This window comes from Seriola lalandi, unplaced genomic scaffold (genome assembly GCF_002814215.2).
Source record: "Seriola lalandi dorsalis isolate HSWRI2012SDOR001 ecotype SW California unplaced genomic scaffold, Sedor1 jcf7180002054569, whole genome shotgun sequence".
Lineage (NCBI taxonomy): Eukaryota > Metazoa > Chordata > Actinopteri > Carangiformes > Carangidae > Seriola > Seriola lalandi.
The window spans coordinates 393,437-408,711 of NW_019525122.1; the positions used below are offsets into that span (position 1 = coordinate 393,437).

The following is a 15,275-nucleotide window of genomic DNA, read 5'->3' on the forward strand; positions in this document are numbered from 1 at the left end:
CCCCCTTTGACTCTCTTCCTCTTCTGCCTCTCCTCTCTTCCTGCCTTCAGGCGGTTAAGGGGAAGTGGGTGAGTACAACAAGGTGGAGTCCTGTAGAACCCACAGGCCTGCGCATTGTGTGAAGTTTCCATTTTGTTCATTTGAATTTGAATAGATCACTTAATCTATACGATGACTGAGCAACACACATCTATAGCAAGTAAAGCCTAAAAAAAGTTATATCTAAGGTATATAAAGTTATTCACAATGTCAAAACTGATACACAGCACTGTTTTTCTCTCAAGCCCAAAGAATCTGTCTCGTTGTGGAGACAATTGTGCCATTATGCCACAGGTGTGCAGTATCTGTATTTTCTACTTTTTGTTTTACATTCAGCAAAAGTTGGTTAAAAGACACATGAAGGACTGCAGCTGTGATCCTGCATGCAGCAAACTGAAATCAGTTTGAGAGTATAGTCATAATTGTATGTGGTGAAAGTTTGCTTCTTTATTGAGCAGACTATCAGCAGCTCAAGCACCGAGAGGAGAAGATATAAACTGAGGTAGGTCCTCATTCATTCATGAATTTGTTTGTTTCAGAAGTTCTTTATAAAGGCTGCTAATCATATTTGGCATTTCAAACAAATATTTTCCCTGTACCTCCTTCAGATGGCGTTGCCAAGGTAACCATCAGCTCCCCTTTCTGAGAAACTCCTCACAATAACAACCATCCATAGCAAAGAGAGGCTTTTTGAATATTATTGACCTTTCTAGACTAATTATGAACTGCACTTCTATAAGTTCAAGTGGAAAGTTGAATTTTCATTTACTTTATTATGGATCAGAGAGCAACATTTAGGATCCCAACACTCCATCTAAAAATCATCCTTCAGTCCTGACAGATTTTGTGATTAGCATGATGGTCCCAAGGTACTATGCTTTGACTATGTTGGTCCCTGTTTATCTTGTGCATGCACACAAGGACGCATATACATGCTCGCACAAGAGTCACATTACACAATTCTGCCACATTATTGTGATCCACATGTGGTAATACACAGAGAGAACCAGAAGAATAAGTCTTCTAGCAAGTAAACATGAATTAAACAATACAGGATTATAATATTTTGTAACCTCAGGGATACACACAAGGTATTAGTTGTAGTTATGTTTAGTCTGAATATGAACATAAATTTTGTTTGTTTACAAGAAAAAGCCACAGGGCACCTTTAACTATATTAAATAAGTTGTCCATTTAATCTCTAATCCTCTTAAGTCAATTCTACAAACCTATTCTAAGTGTTAAATAATTGCAAGAGTCTGACTCGAGTTTAAGTCCTCCCACAGTAAGTGACTGTTCTAACTGGCATTTGATCATCCAAAATCGCATTTAGAACATAAAAGGCTGCTAGGCAGGTTGGCTTTCAACCAATGAGGCTATCAAAACTTTACAGATACACAATACAGCTTATATATTATCAGCATTTTACTGTTGTGTTTGAGTTTTATTATCTTGGTGATTAACAAGACTATTTTTCACCACACCTAAAATGATAAATGATGAAGAAAAATTTCATTATAAATCATTGTACCCTTTTGTATCTATCATATCGCAGATCCAACAGTAATAATGGGACAAAAAAATTGGCTTTGTTAAATTTATTTATGAAAATAGCCTATCAAAGTGCTCAATCCACAGAGAAATGCACACAGCCCGCATTCAGAAACTGTGCCTTAAAAACTAAATTAGGACTGCTGTAAATTCATGTCACAACTAAACAGTCACAGCTCTGAGCCACAGCCGACCTGGACCCACAGTCCAACCTTGCAGGATTTGGTTTCACCAGGTGCTTACCTGAAATCTCCTATATATTCATTCAAAGACTTTTATTAGTGTTATTGTTCAGCCTCTCAAACAATCTTTTAATATTTTTAACACTATTCTTGTTGGATCACTTTATCTTGCTATTTTAAGTTTCCCATTTTATGAGTTTCACTTTGACTGAAACCAATTATTATGGCTGTGTGTATGTGCTGCAAACCTGCCACAATAGTTGGCCACAGAGTAGTAGTAGTAGTAGTAGTAGTAGTAGGCCACAATCTGTTACCTACAGTTGGCCTGGCTTTTCATTACTTAGAAAACAGTCAGCCAATCAGCAGAGAGGCCCTGACTACAGCTAGAAGGAAATGCTGGTATCAGCTGGTAAAAGCAAGCATAACTACTGCTAACTACTGGAACTCTTGGTCAATATGCCAAACAGTCTATTGAAATATATTAATGGAAACATTGCTATGGAAATTAAATTCAAGAAAACTAAAATTTCACTGGTAGATAAATACTGCATTTGACATTATTTCTAGTAAGTATCAGAAGGTTATTTTGCTTCGGTCTATTTCACTTTTTTTTTTTTTAAATGTTGGTAAAAATTTTGTTAATTTTAATTCTCATATTTTATCAACACAAATGTGTTTACTGGTTTAAAATATCTATTTGCTAGTTTTTATTTAATAAGCATTGGTTTTTTTAATAGCTACAGTTTTCTCCCTCTTTGATATGTTGGTTGAATTTGCTTTCAGTGTGACTCTGTTACAAATGACTGATTTCATTAGAGGTAATGGTCATTACTTTGTAAATCCAAAAGAGGGTGGTAGAGTCTTAAAATAATTTTTCATTTTCTGTTTTATTCCCCAGGCATTAACTCATCGTATCTTATCAAGACATGGCATATTTCAAAACACACTGTTGACCTAGACTGATGGTTTAACTTAAAATTTATATTACAATGCTAATGGAATTTGAAGAACCCCTGCCAACTGAGTTTCTACCAGTTTAAATAAATGTCCGCTTTCATTTTTCTAGCTTGCATGGGAACACAGGGGCCCAAAGGCGGTGAAGCCAAGGAACAACCAACTATGGCCTTAGTTATAAAAGTAACACATATGCAGCCAAATGACTGATGATACCATTGATGTTGGGAGTGCCAGGTATCCTCCATCAACTCAAATATCTCAAGGTCTTCTGGAAATCTCATTACAGATCCGAGGGGAACCAGAGCTTGTGAACACACCACAGATTTAACACTGACAGAAAGTTGAGCTGAGAAACATTAGCAAGTACAGTATGTGCATGTGAAGAGGTTACACTTGAAATGAGTTACAGAATGTGTGTGTTAGTGTGAGAGAAAGAAGGCCGGTGAAGAAGGAAGGCGAGAAGGACAGAAAAAGGAAATGTAAAGAAGGATATCTTATCTCATCGTTCTGTTTAGTGGAACAAAACCGAGTGATTGTTGCTGTGACTCACAAGGAGAAATAAGGGTGGAGCTTAAAGGTGTGTTGAAAGAAATAAGAAAAAGTGACAGAGGAATACATAGAGGCAGTTGGCAGAGACTGTCTCTAAAATAAAGATTAAAAATAAAGATTAAATTCAGCACCAACTAAGATATGAACGAGGCTATGAAAACTGAGACAGAGCCCGAGACAGACAGAGACGAGACAGATAAGGAAAAGGAAAAGGGAGGCAAAAATGGACGAAGGTATGAAAAGAGAAGTGATGATGACTTATGACTGTTAGCCTGAAGCACAGAAGATGAATTGACACTGGAAAGGAAAGAGAAGCCTCATAAGGGGCCCAAGCACATGAAAAATAGATACAAAGTCTGAGTAAAAGGCGGCACCAGAAATAGAGACATAGATTTAGAATTCTTTGTGGCCTATCGGGTCATTGACATCACTCCAACCCAACTGGTGCTAGTTCTCAGAGATTTACCCAAAAACCATCCACCCATGAAGCTCTAAACAATCCCTCAATTATTAAGTATTAAGTATATACAGTTTTGAGAGAAGAGGCATGTGTGTCAGCATGAGAAAAAAAAAAATGATGCATGCATGAAAACCATTCCTTGCTGTGTCACTCCCCGCTACAAACCAGACTTATTTGCCAGCAATTCCATTACGGCTGGATTATTCAGGTAATGCAGCCCAGTCTCCAAAGGCAACAGTTAGTTCAGAGGAACCCACTATATCGCAACCGCTCGCACACGCAGAGTTAGAAGACATTAAAATAGAATGGAAGAGCTATTAAAATCATTTCAAAAGCAAATTATCCTAAAGAGATAGAGAAGAATAATAGGAGGAGACACAGAGAGAGTGAAAGAAAAAGAGAGGGAGAGAGCTGTGTAAGTCACTGGTGCTCAGTCAGACACACACACACACACTCTCTCTCTCTCTCTCTCTCCTTTCCCACACACACTTCCACACTCATTAGACACACAAACACACACTCTTCGTGAGCGAGACTGTGCTTCTCTTGTCACTCCGGGAGCAGAGCAGAGTAGCGAGGGCAGTCGTCACACAAGAAGAAAAGCAGCACTGAGGTGAGCTAATAAATACTTACTTTATGCATGTTAAAATATATTTAATATGTTGTCGATGTGAACAAGTTGTGTGTGAAAACACCGTCCATCAAAGCTGCATTTGTGGCGTGACAACATAATTAAGTATGACTCAATGTTTTCTTACATTCTGCACTGTTTTACTGATGCATGTTTTCATTTAACATTTTCACTTTCAAAGTCATTTAATATCTGTCAAATATTTGATAAACCCTTTGTTTTATTATTTATTTAGCAACACAATCAATGAAAATATACTTTAATTCTCTTGTATCACGTGTCAGGTTCAGCTTTCGGTGCATCTCTGCTTTTTTGAGACAGATGAAGGAAAGTAAAAGATGTGGTAGAGAAGCAGTTTGTGTGTGTGGTGAGTGACAGGCGACCTCACTCATAAACAGGCTTACAGAATGAATGAAAGTGTTTTAAAACTTCAAATTCATAGGTTCAGTCATTCCAGTATGCACAATAACAAATATACAAAGGGATCACTGAATCAGTCCTGAGAACGAGGAAGTGAGTTTATTCTGTGTGCGTGTGTGTAATGAAACTAAAGAAGTAATCTGTCTTTTACCTATTGCAATATTTGTTTCAGACTTCGAAGTTCTTCATTTTAATTTCACCATTTCACTATCATGCATGAAAACAAACACTGTGTATTTCCACAGTAACTCATTGACAGAAAGATACATAGACAGACAGATCAATACAGATACTTAATAATAGATAAACATAAAGAGATAGAGGATAGAAAGAAAAAACATTTACCTCACAAAAAAGTGCAAAGGAGCTAGTACTAATTTGTTTCCTCATTTCCTTATACTAAAGCACAATGAATAGAGTTGAATAGAATTTGAATGGTTCATTATTGCCATACTGTTAATAAAGACCTCTGACTTGCTCACAGTTTTAATATAATGATAATATTTTCAACTTTCAGCAGTGGAATGGAAAATCTGGTCAATGGTATAAATCAGGAAGTCCTGCAAGAGAATTTAATTTCTGACTTTATCTTTATTTAAAGTAGTAATTGACATAATCCCAGATTTTTTCATTCATTTATGTTTCATATTCACATCCGAAAATATACAAGACGATCATTGTGATAGTTTTTTGGCTTTGCTCTGTTTTGTTTGCATTGATAATGTTTCTGTAGAGAAACACCTAGCGGTGAGAGAATGGAATGGGATTAACCTGTAGAAATGCTATCTACATCAGATATTTAAAAAAACAGACATTTATTACCATGAAAATGTTACACATAACTATTAAGATATTTCAAACTGGAAGGATTAACCCACTGTGCAACAATGTGAGCCCACGACCTGTGTGTATATCCGCAGACACAGCCACCAGAATAGAGACAGGATGCGGTTAGGTGTCATGACTTGGTCAAGGAACCATAGAGTATGCAGCGCTGAGCTGTTCAGATGAAAGTTCCCCGTATGAAGAGCTGCTGGGAAGTGTAACTTTAATATATGACAGGAAATGTTTTAATACTGGACATGTGTGAGTGTGTTTTTTATGCAACACTGGAAGCAGCAATGTTGACACAACAGAGGTGTGGTTAGGTCGAGACTGACACACTGAGGGTAATCCATCATCCTCGTGTGTGTGTGTGTGTGTGTGTGTATGTGTGTGTGTGTGTGTGTCACAGCAGTGCATGCTGTTTGCCTCTTTACATATTTTATGCATCTGTGTACCTGTCTGTGGCTGTGTCTGTCGCTCAGTGTGTTTTATTTACACGCTTCGTCAAGATTCCACAGCTTCCCTCTACTGGTCAAGACACACAACTGTTACCAAGCAACCGCCATCCCAGACCGCTTCCCTCTCTATCCAGTCTCTCTTTGTCAAGGACAAAAACAAAGACAAACAGGAAGACTTACACACACACACACACACACACACACACACACACACACACACACACACACACACACACACACACACAGCTATAGATTGCTTTGCAAATGCAGAGGAAGTGAGTGAGCCTCGTATTTGGTGCTCAGTTGAATCATACCAGGATAAATGAAGCATTCAAATGTCTGATTATGTTGCTTTGATGGACACTGCATGAAAGTTGCTTTCAACATCTGTGGCCCCTTTCAGTTTTACAGTCCCCACTAACTGCATGTTTACTGATTTACTACCAATTCATATTATTTGTTTTTCATTTATGTATAGTAAATCTAGAATAAAAATACAGATGCCTATGACCAACCCTTACTAAAGAAATCACGTCACTGAGAAGTATTGCAGAGACACAAGTAAAGTGATTTAGTACAGTGAGTCATCATAGAACATGGCCGTACTTCCTACCAACCATTAGGTAGCAGATACATTAACTGTGGACTGAATGAATGAATGAATGAGTGAGTGAAAATGTGTTATTTCCTGTATCCTTGACTAATCTGTAGCTAATTTCACACCGTGCAGAGCTTATCTCAACATTGATGTGATTTGAGAGAGTTAGATTAAGCCATTTCCTGACTCTGCATAAACATATTCAAACAAATTATTTTGTATTTGTGACATTATGGATGATTACTCATTGGGCTGAAGAAGAGCAGATATTCCTCATCTGTTTATTTCTAAAAAAGACACATGTGGTTGGTAAAAAAAAAAAGAAAGAAAAAGAAATAAAGAAAATGATCGCAGAATGAGCACCACATATTCACAGTTCAGGCAGTGAGTCCCAGCTGACAGGCAAAAAACCTCATTACTCATCTCTGGGGTCAGACCATGTCTAGTAAAGAGCCGCTGTTCCAAGTTCGTTTCTGCCTGCCTTTCATCTCAATACCCAAAACTGGGCTCTTTTCACCCAGCCACTTACTGGAAGATCTACATGGGGCAAAATGAAGCTCATTTACGTCGTTCATGTGCTGTGAGATAAGAGACCAGGAAAGGGAGCCGTCTAGGAGCTCATAAAAGTTAATCACTTAATATTTCATCCCTGTTGTGTCCACCAGCCATTGGGTTGTCACTTCAGTTACACACAGACATGAAGATTAACTAGTCATGGGATGAACCCCTCAAGCTTCTCAAAACCACAGAACCATGCAACCCTTTGTTGTCTCTCGAAAAACATGAAACAGCATTCTCCTGCAGAAAGCTCCCGAAAGTAGAGCAACATTTACATCCTGTGCAAAACACAGCACTCAGCAGTCATTACAATCCATTACAGTCCTCAGAATCCATTACCAAGACATATGTTTCGGGTTGTGGGTTAGTGTGTTCATGTACGCCTACATGTGCGTGCGTGTGTACGTGCATGTCTTTGATTATATATACAGATGCAGTAACACTCACCATTGTTTTCCATTAGGAACAACTAATGAGATGTTGGTGAAAGAAAACAGATGGTCAGTAATAAAGTAGCACAGTTGTAAATGAGTGATGCTCCATTTACTGTGGAGGATATCATACTTCTCAACATTAAGGTGAATGACTCTAAGTGTTACTATTGACTTAAGTGTAGTCTGCACAGACTGACAGTGACTTAATAAATGAAAAATAATAAAATAAAAATGCATGTAAATCATTTGCATGTACTAAATATGTCTTGTGCTTCTTGATAAGTGAGTGGGAAGGATTGTATATTCATATGGTTTTATTAAAAGACAAATGTTTATGCAATAATAAACACAGGAAACCAATATGGTTATGCTCTCACACAAATGCACTGTAACATGGGAAAAGGAACTAATGCATTTAACTGAGGGCAAGTATGTGACCACACACATACACAATCTCAAATGAAATATATAGACAGATGACAAATTACATAACATAAAGTAGAATCAATGCTCCTTGGCATTGATTCTACGAGTCCCTGAGCTCTACTGGAAGGATGAACACCATTCTTCCAAAAGATATTCCCTCATTTGGCGTTTCGATGATGGTGGTGGAGAGCGCTGACAAACACCTTGCCAGTTGAACACCATAGGTGATCCGGTGACTGCAAAGGCCATATCATATGCTTCCTTTAACTTGTCCCTTGTGTGTACATTATGTCTCAGGGTTGAGACAAGGTTGTCCTTGTTGAAATACTTCTAGTGACTGCAATACATGTCCATATGTGGACATTCCTCACAGGCCTGTGTTGGATCCAAGCCAAAACTTATTCCAACTGTTTGTTTTCCTGTGCGCGAGTGTGTGTGTGTGTGTGTGTGTGTGTGTGTGTGTGTGTGTGTGTGTGTGTGTGTAAAACAAAGCGAGAAAGTAAGTGACGGTGAGAGAGACAGACTTTTGATGATGAAAACAGTTGAAATGTGTGGTCACAGAGAGTCAGTCTGTGATTCAGTCAAGTATAAAAGCTGAGATGTCATGTGCATTTGAGAGCTGCACTTCATACGTTAGAGGCCGTGTTATCAGTGTTTGCTCTGGATGCAGTTCAAAGGAGTGAGATGGTGACAGAAATGTGTCCAAAGAACAAAGAATTGAAGATTATAAGAGTTCAAAGATAAGAGATGGGGGTCTGGTTTTTGTAGACTCTGATTTAATTAAAACCTCTCTCTCACTCTTCTTTTCATTGTATCATTTAACTCTCTTTCTTTTTGTCTTCATGTGAAGCCAGCGCATCCATCTCTTGACAATTCTCTCTCTCTCTCTCTCTCTTTCTCTCTCTCTCTATCGCTCTCTCTCTGAGGTGATAAGTGAGTGACTCTGGACCAAGTCTGGCAAATGTCCCAATATCCATTACAGTCAGAGAATAGACGAGCAAACATTACCCACCACCCACTGACGCAAACACATGTTCTCCACATATACACACACACACACTTATCAGGTAGTTATCCTCATTCCACCAAGCACACATTATAAACCCACATGCCATTAATGAATCAGTTCTCAGAGGACAAATAACACTCTGTAACTCCTTTTACAAGGTCTATGTATAAAAGAAAAATATTGATTAAACAACGATTTTTGTCTTACTTTACAAACTAGCCGTTTTTATTATTAATGGCCATTGGTTTGCAACTGTTATTGTATGTACACCCTCTTAATTTGCTCTTTAGTAATATGTGACAGAGCAGCTGTCATCAGCCAAACCCTCTGATATCCAACTCCAGATGTCCATTTGACACAGAATCATATGAGAGTGGTTTATTCTAAGGCCTTATCACATTGCACCATCAAAATGTTAATCATACTTTTCAATACTGAAACAATTCAAGTCTTAACATCATCTGCAGCAATCCTGCTGCAGCTGAGACACTTGACCACATTGGCTGATTACACACTGTCTCAAATGGCAGCTTTACTTTTCCTTGTTTCATTAAATGGCTGCCATGAAATAACTGACCGCAACAAAGCCTCCAAAGTCCTCATAATAATACATAATGTTGTGACTGGATTGACTACGGCGATTAAATACTGAAAGCGTGTGAGTGTGTAAGGGGACATTCAGACCTGTACAATAGCAAGGCCTTTACCTGTGTTAGGTAGTTTTAGAGTTACTTATTTTAAAAGGCTTTTTTTTTTTAAATATAAATGAATATATTCATACAAAGATGGAAGTATAAAAAAATCTATGTATAATTGTGATGTGTTAAGCCATTCTCATTTGCATATTTTAACTTAAACTGACACTATATAGGTTTTGAGCGAAAACATAACACATTTCTTTTTCTTAAAACTTAAAAGTTGAATTCATCAGTAATTAAATACACTGTTCTTTCAGTACAACCTTCTTTTGTCTGGTATGGCCACTAGCTTGTGGTGGTTGTGATAAAAAACTGCAGTTTGACATTGCTATGTAACAGACGTTAAGGAGTCTGAGCACTGACGTGACATTTTTCTCTACTTGTGCTACTGTTCAGTTGCAGCATTCACTTTCATCCCATAATCACCATATCCAGCCACAGTGGCCACTGTTCAGCGACGCTTATACAGCCTCTAAATAAATATTTCAATGTCATCGCACAGTTCACTGGAAGCTTATCGGAGAATAAAAACAGCATTCTAACATTAAAGTTTACTTGTTACAAAGGCAGATTTTTGTACATTTTCTCCACCAAACTGTGAGTCATTATGTCAGTAGTTCCTAATTTATCATGTTTATCAGCTATTACAAATATGGCCCCAAGTTAATACTCTTATTCAGTAATATTTTGGACACACTGCATTAGTGTATTCCATCATTTAATGTGATGTATTAATCCAAAAAGAAGCACAGAGGCCATATTTGTCCAAAGATATACTTGGTTGTCAGATCGCAGTTGCTGTAGCTTTATAGCTTTGATGCATGGACATTAGTTTAACATAATCTTCCACATTTATTATAATTAATCAGCTTTGATAGTCGATAGGCTATGTGTAGGTTACACTTATAATCCCACCTGCTCTTTGTTGTTTAATGCATGGCTGTACTGAAACTGTAGAAAATACTGTACCAATGATTAACTGTATTTCTCCTCTCTGTCCACTAGGTGTCAGTACAGCCATAGAAGATGGTGTTACCAACAAGGTGCCATGGAGCACTATGAACCAGCCACTCTCGCACAAAGCTGTTCAACAGCCATCACAGACATTTCAACAGCCATCACAGACATTTCAGCAGCAAAGCATCATGCGGATTTTCAGTTCTCAGTAGCAGCATTCATCAAGAGACAAATGTTGTTCAGCCAACTTCTTGCAAGAATTTTTTGACAAGTGTTAAGTCAAGTCAGAGAACAGTTGAAAGCTATGGTCAGTAGAATTGAAGCCCAGCAAGAACAGCAAGCAGTCAAGTGAATTAGCAGCTAAGACAGAGGAAATACTGGGAGAGGGAGGGAGACAGGGGGGACTACATGTGGCCAAGCTCTTAAGTCACATTTGACCATGGAGACACTGAGACACCTTAACAAAAGGCAGCACCGAAACACTCTGACTGAACATATTTCATAACATTATATCTGAGTTTAAGGTTTATTATTTGGATGTCTTCTTTGCAAAAAGTAAGACCTATTATCTGGTTTAAAACTAAGACCTAAACATAATTATGGCTCATAGAAAGCTGCAGCCATGGTGACATCTCCCAGTGAAGCTTCAGCGATAATGTCAAAAGTGATGCTGGGTGTCATCCTGTCCCTCCTGATCCTTCTGACTGTTGGTGGTAATGTGCTGGTGTGCCTCGCTGTCTGTGCCTCTCGACGCCTCCGCTGCCTCACCAACTGCTTCATTGTGTCGCTGGCCGTGACAGACCTGCTGCTTGGCCTCCTGGTCCTCCCTTTCTCCGCCCTCCTCCAGCTCAACGACGAGTGGCCGCTCGGCCCGGCCTTCTGCAACTTCTACATCTCCATGGATGTAATGCTGTGCACTGCCTCCATCCTCACCCTCCTGGCTATCAGTGTGGACCGCTACCTGGCAGTGACCATGCCTCTGAGATACACCTCACTGGTTTTACCGTGGAAAGTTGCGGTGGCCATGGTCAGTGTTTGGACAGTGTCTGTAGCCGTGTCTTTCTTGCCCATTCAAATGGGGTGGAACACTGTTAATGGGACAGTGCAAAACCATGGGCCCTGGGCTCCAGAGAGGAAATGTCGTTTTGAACTGAATAGACCCTACGTCCTGACCGACTCTCTTCTTACTTTCTACCTGCCTCTGATGGCAATGTGCTGGACCTACCTCCAAATACTTCGCATTGCACGGGAACAGGCTAAGCGCATTGTCAGTGCCCGACCCACTTGCATCACTACCTACAACTACAGGAACAATCAATCTACCAGTACCACTGTGGTTTCCAGTGTGACAGCAGTGGCTCTGCGGGAACACAAAGCCACAGTGACACTGGCTGCAGTAATCGGGGCTTTTGTTGTGTGCTGGCTGCCTTATTTCATCCTGTTCACAGTGTTGGGCCTGAAGGAGCACCCAGACCCCAGCACAGTACCAGAATTTCCCATTGTGTTGTGGCTGGGTTACGCCAACTCAGCCCTCAACCCTATTCTCTATGGAGCTCTCAACAGGGACTTCAGGTCGGCCTATAACCATCTACTGAGATGTCGATGCCCTACTTACTTACAGAGGAGCCGACAGCCGTCTCTCACTGTAACAGCAGGTAATACATTAGACAGAGATTAAAGTCTGCAGGTAAAGCTGCACAATTATTGAGCATAATATAACTAAAGTTTGAGAATCAGTTTAATTTAAGAGTGTAAACTTATTTCAACAAAATACAGCAACCAGTGTGAATTCGTCACATTGTCTTATCCTCAGTTTCTCCAGTTTTTATTTCTCCTTTCCTTCTCCCCATCTCAGCCAGAGAGCAGCTTACAGAGGTGACATTGCTGTGTGGCCACACCCCTGTCACATGCAGGGCAGGTCTAGCAGATCAAAACTTCATGCTTCAAGAAATGAACAGTACGACCACAGCAACTATCCAATTTGCAAACGGCACTGCTACCACAGATGTCAATGGCAATGAAAGGTAAACTCAGCCATGGTATACCTTGTGTGCAAGGCAGAGAGGTGAATGTCAGCAATGGAGTTCTTGCAACAATCATCAAATTTAATACAACTACTTCAAAGAAAATGATGCTTCACATTCAAGTTGGAGTATAAATGCTGTAATACTCACATTGCACACACATCGGGCACATGACAAACTAACCCGTTTCACCAAAAAAGGGCTTGGATTGGTGAATTAAGCTGCTTGAGTGTGACTCTTCACACTCGCTACATAGTGGCACTGGATTATAAGTAGTATATTTTTCTCTGTTTGACTCTAAAACACAGGATCCAATAAGTCACACAAACACAAATGTGTTTTTTCTCATCTCTTCAATGAGCCCAGGTCGTGCTGAGCCTGTGCCGATGAGGTGGATGTTGTGTTCACTGTGGTTACAACATGGAACCAGAATCCATCCTGAGCAGAGAACACACCAGACAGACAAAAAGATGGACCAAGACTTACAGCCCCTCTATTTGGAAGCTTTCAGTGCCACAGCACAACCACATAATACACCATGTAAGTAGATATACATACTGACATCCTCATCACCCCCACAGACCATGTCCTCTCCAGAGCAAATGAACTGTGACACACAGATCCTAGCCATGTCATCCGCAGTGCATCAGGCCATATGGCAATATGCATATTAGGCCAAGAAATCTGCTTTCAGCACAGTGGAGATACATTATCCACTTCCACATCCTGCTCTCATTTCTTTGTTTGCATTTTGTGAACAGTATCAACTAAACATTTTGCTCATACTGTATGTTTGTCAAGTGTGTATTAGTTAAAAGCTGTACCAGCACTACAGCGCTATAGCATTTAGTACAAAAAAAAAAAAAAAAACATTCAGTGCATTCTGGGTGATATATTGCATCACACAACACTCCCCAAAGTTCATCTTGTCAACTAACACAAGCGTAGTTGTATGAACTGAAAAAAAGATAAGATATTTGTCTCATCTTAAAAAAGCAGAAATCCTCTCAGAGAGAAAAATATCATTACAAAGTTTTACATGTATTATCAAGAACCAGGGATGGATTTCTCTGCAGCTAATATTAAGTCAGAGGGTTATATAGAGAATTTATTGTTGATCTCAAAACACCCTCTGAATATTTGTTTCAAACTAAATTATTAAATGTTATTGCAAATAAATATTCTTATATGTGCACACAACTTTTAACCTCTCTAATACCAATCCTACCTCCTAAAGAGTTTATGTCTTCTATGTGATTGCTGGTACAGCTGACTAATCTCTCAGAGTGCGAGGTGATACACACTCAGCACAATGGAGAAGTGAATGATTTCTTCCTCCCTGCATATTGTACACCCAAATTGATTGAATATGGAAACAAACTTTTGATCCTCTTCATTTGTGTGTGTGTGTGTCTTTTCTGTTAGCACTCACTCTGTCTACAATTTAACAAACAAAAAAGTGAGAGAACAGGACCTCAGCAACTCTGCACCTCATCAGCAAGAACCAACTGGACGCACACAACTGGCCTCAGTCCGTCCTGGATTGAACAAATGAAAACGCTTGTACGTGGATGAAGCTGCAACTCAAGTTGTCTAACCCGATAAGTCCATCGCATCCAACCATCACACAGGGGCAACAAGTGGCCCCGACATGCTCTTGACTCTTAACCGTGGTTAGTATTGCAGTATTGGAAGACTGAATGAGACCAGCCAATCAACATGACGCTCATCAATCTAATGAACTGGACTTTTTAAGCTGACTCAAGACTGCACTCCAGTGGAAATACAAAGTATCACAACTTCAATAAAGTAAATGGACTTCTAATTAAAAATGGGTGTTTCCTCAAGAAGGAAGGGGAAAAGGTGATAAATGGACTTTTGAATGTGTTGAAATGTGTGACATTTGAATGTGGAGCATGCAAACTAATGTTACATGTCACTTTTGAAGAATGTAGCTGCCTCCAGACTTTGTATTCAAATGTATGTGTTTTATTATACTATAAAAATAACTGAGGACTGAAAAGTGGCAGGAACTGTTCCTCTAAAACAGAAAATTACAAGCATACTGTACCAATAAAAAGCAGTTAGAATAAAGAATATAACATTTGCTAGCATTTTTGGAGGCAATACACATGGTCTGTGGTTAAGCATGGATAGGGATTATTGTGTGGGATGATAAAGAAAACGCTGTGCGAGTGGTAAGGAATACAAGTACATTGGAAGCAATACATCACAGCTGTCAGCACACATTGCCTCAAACTATTGCCACATTAACATTTAACCTTTTCCACTTTAAGCTATTTCCTTTGAGGACTGATATAGACGTGCATATGATGCCAGGTGTATGCATGCGAAGGAAACAAGTGAAGGAAGGGATTTTACAACCTATTCGATGTATATGTTATTTATAACAACTAGGAGAGTCAATTCTTTAATTCCACATGTTTTTTGTTTTTTTTAACCATCTATAGTCATCGAGGTTACATTAGCTGATAATGG

The 15,275-nt window shown here is 39.2% G+C and overlaps 1 protein-coding gene across 1 annotated transcript; it reads left to right on the forward strand.

Annotated features, from left to right (window-relative positions):
* Positions 1 to 10,908: 10,908 nt before the first annotated feature.
* hrh2a (histamine receptor H2a) lies at positions 10,909 to 14,888 on the forward strand. Its single transcript, XM_023416698.2, has 3 exons — positions 10,909 to 12,407; positions 12,608 to 13,316; positions 14,202 to 14,888. Exons 1-2 carry the CDS (start codon positions 11,375 to 11,377, stop codon positions 12,778 to 12,780), a joined length of 1,206 nt encoding a protein of 401 aa, XP_023272466.1. The 5' UTR covers positions 10,909 to 11,374; the 3' UTR covers positions 12,781 to 13,316; positions 14,202 to 14,888.
* Positions 14,889 to 15,275: the final 387 nt, after the last annotated feature.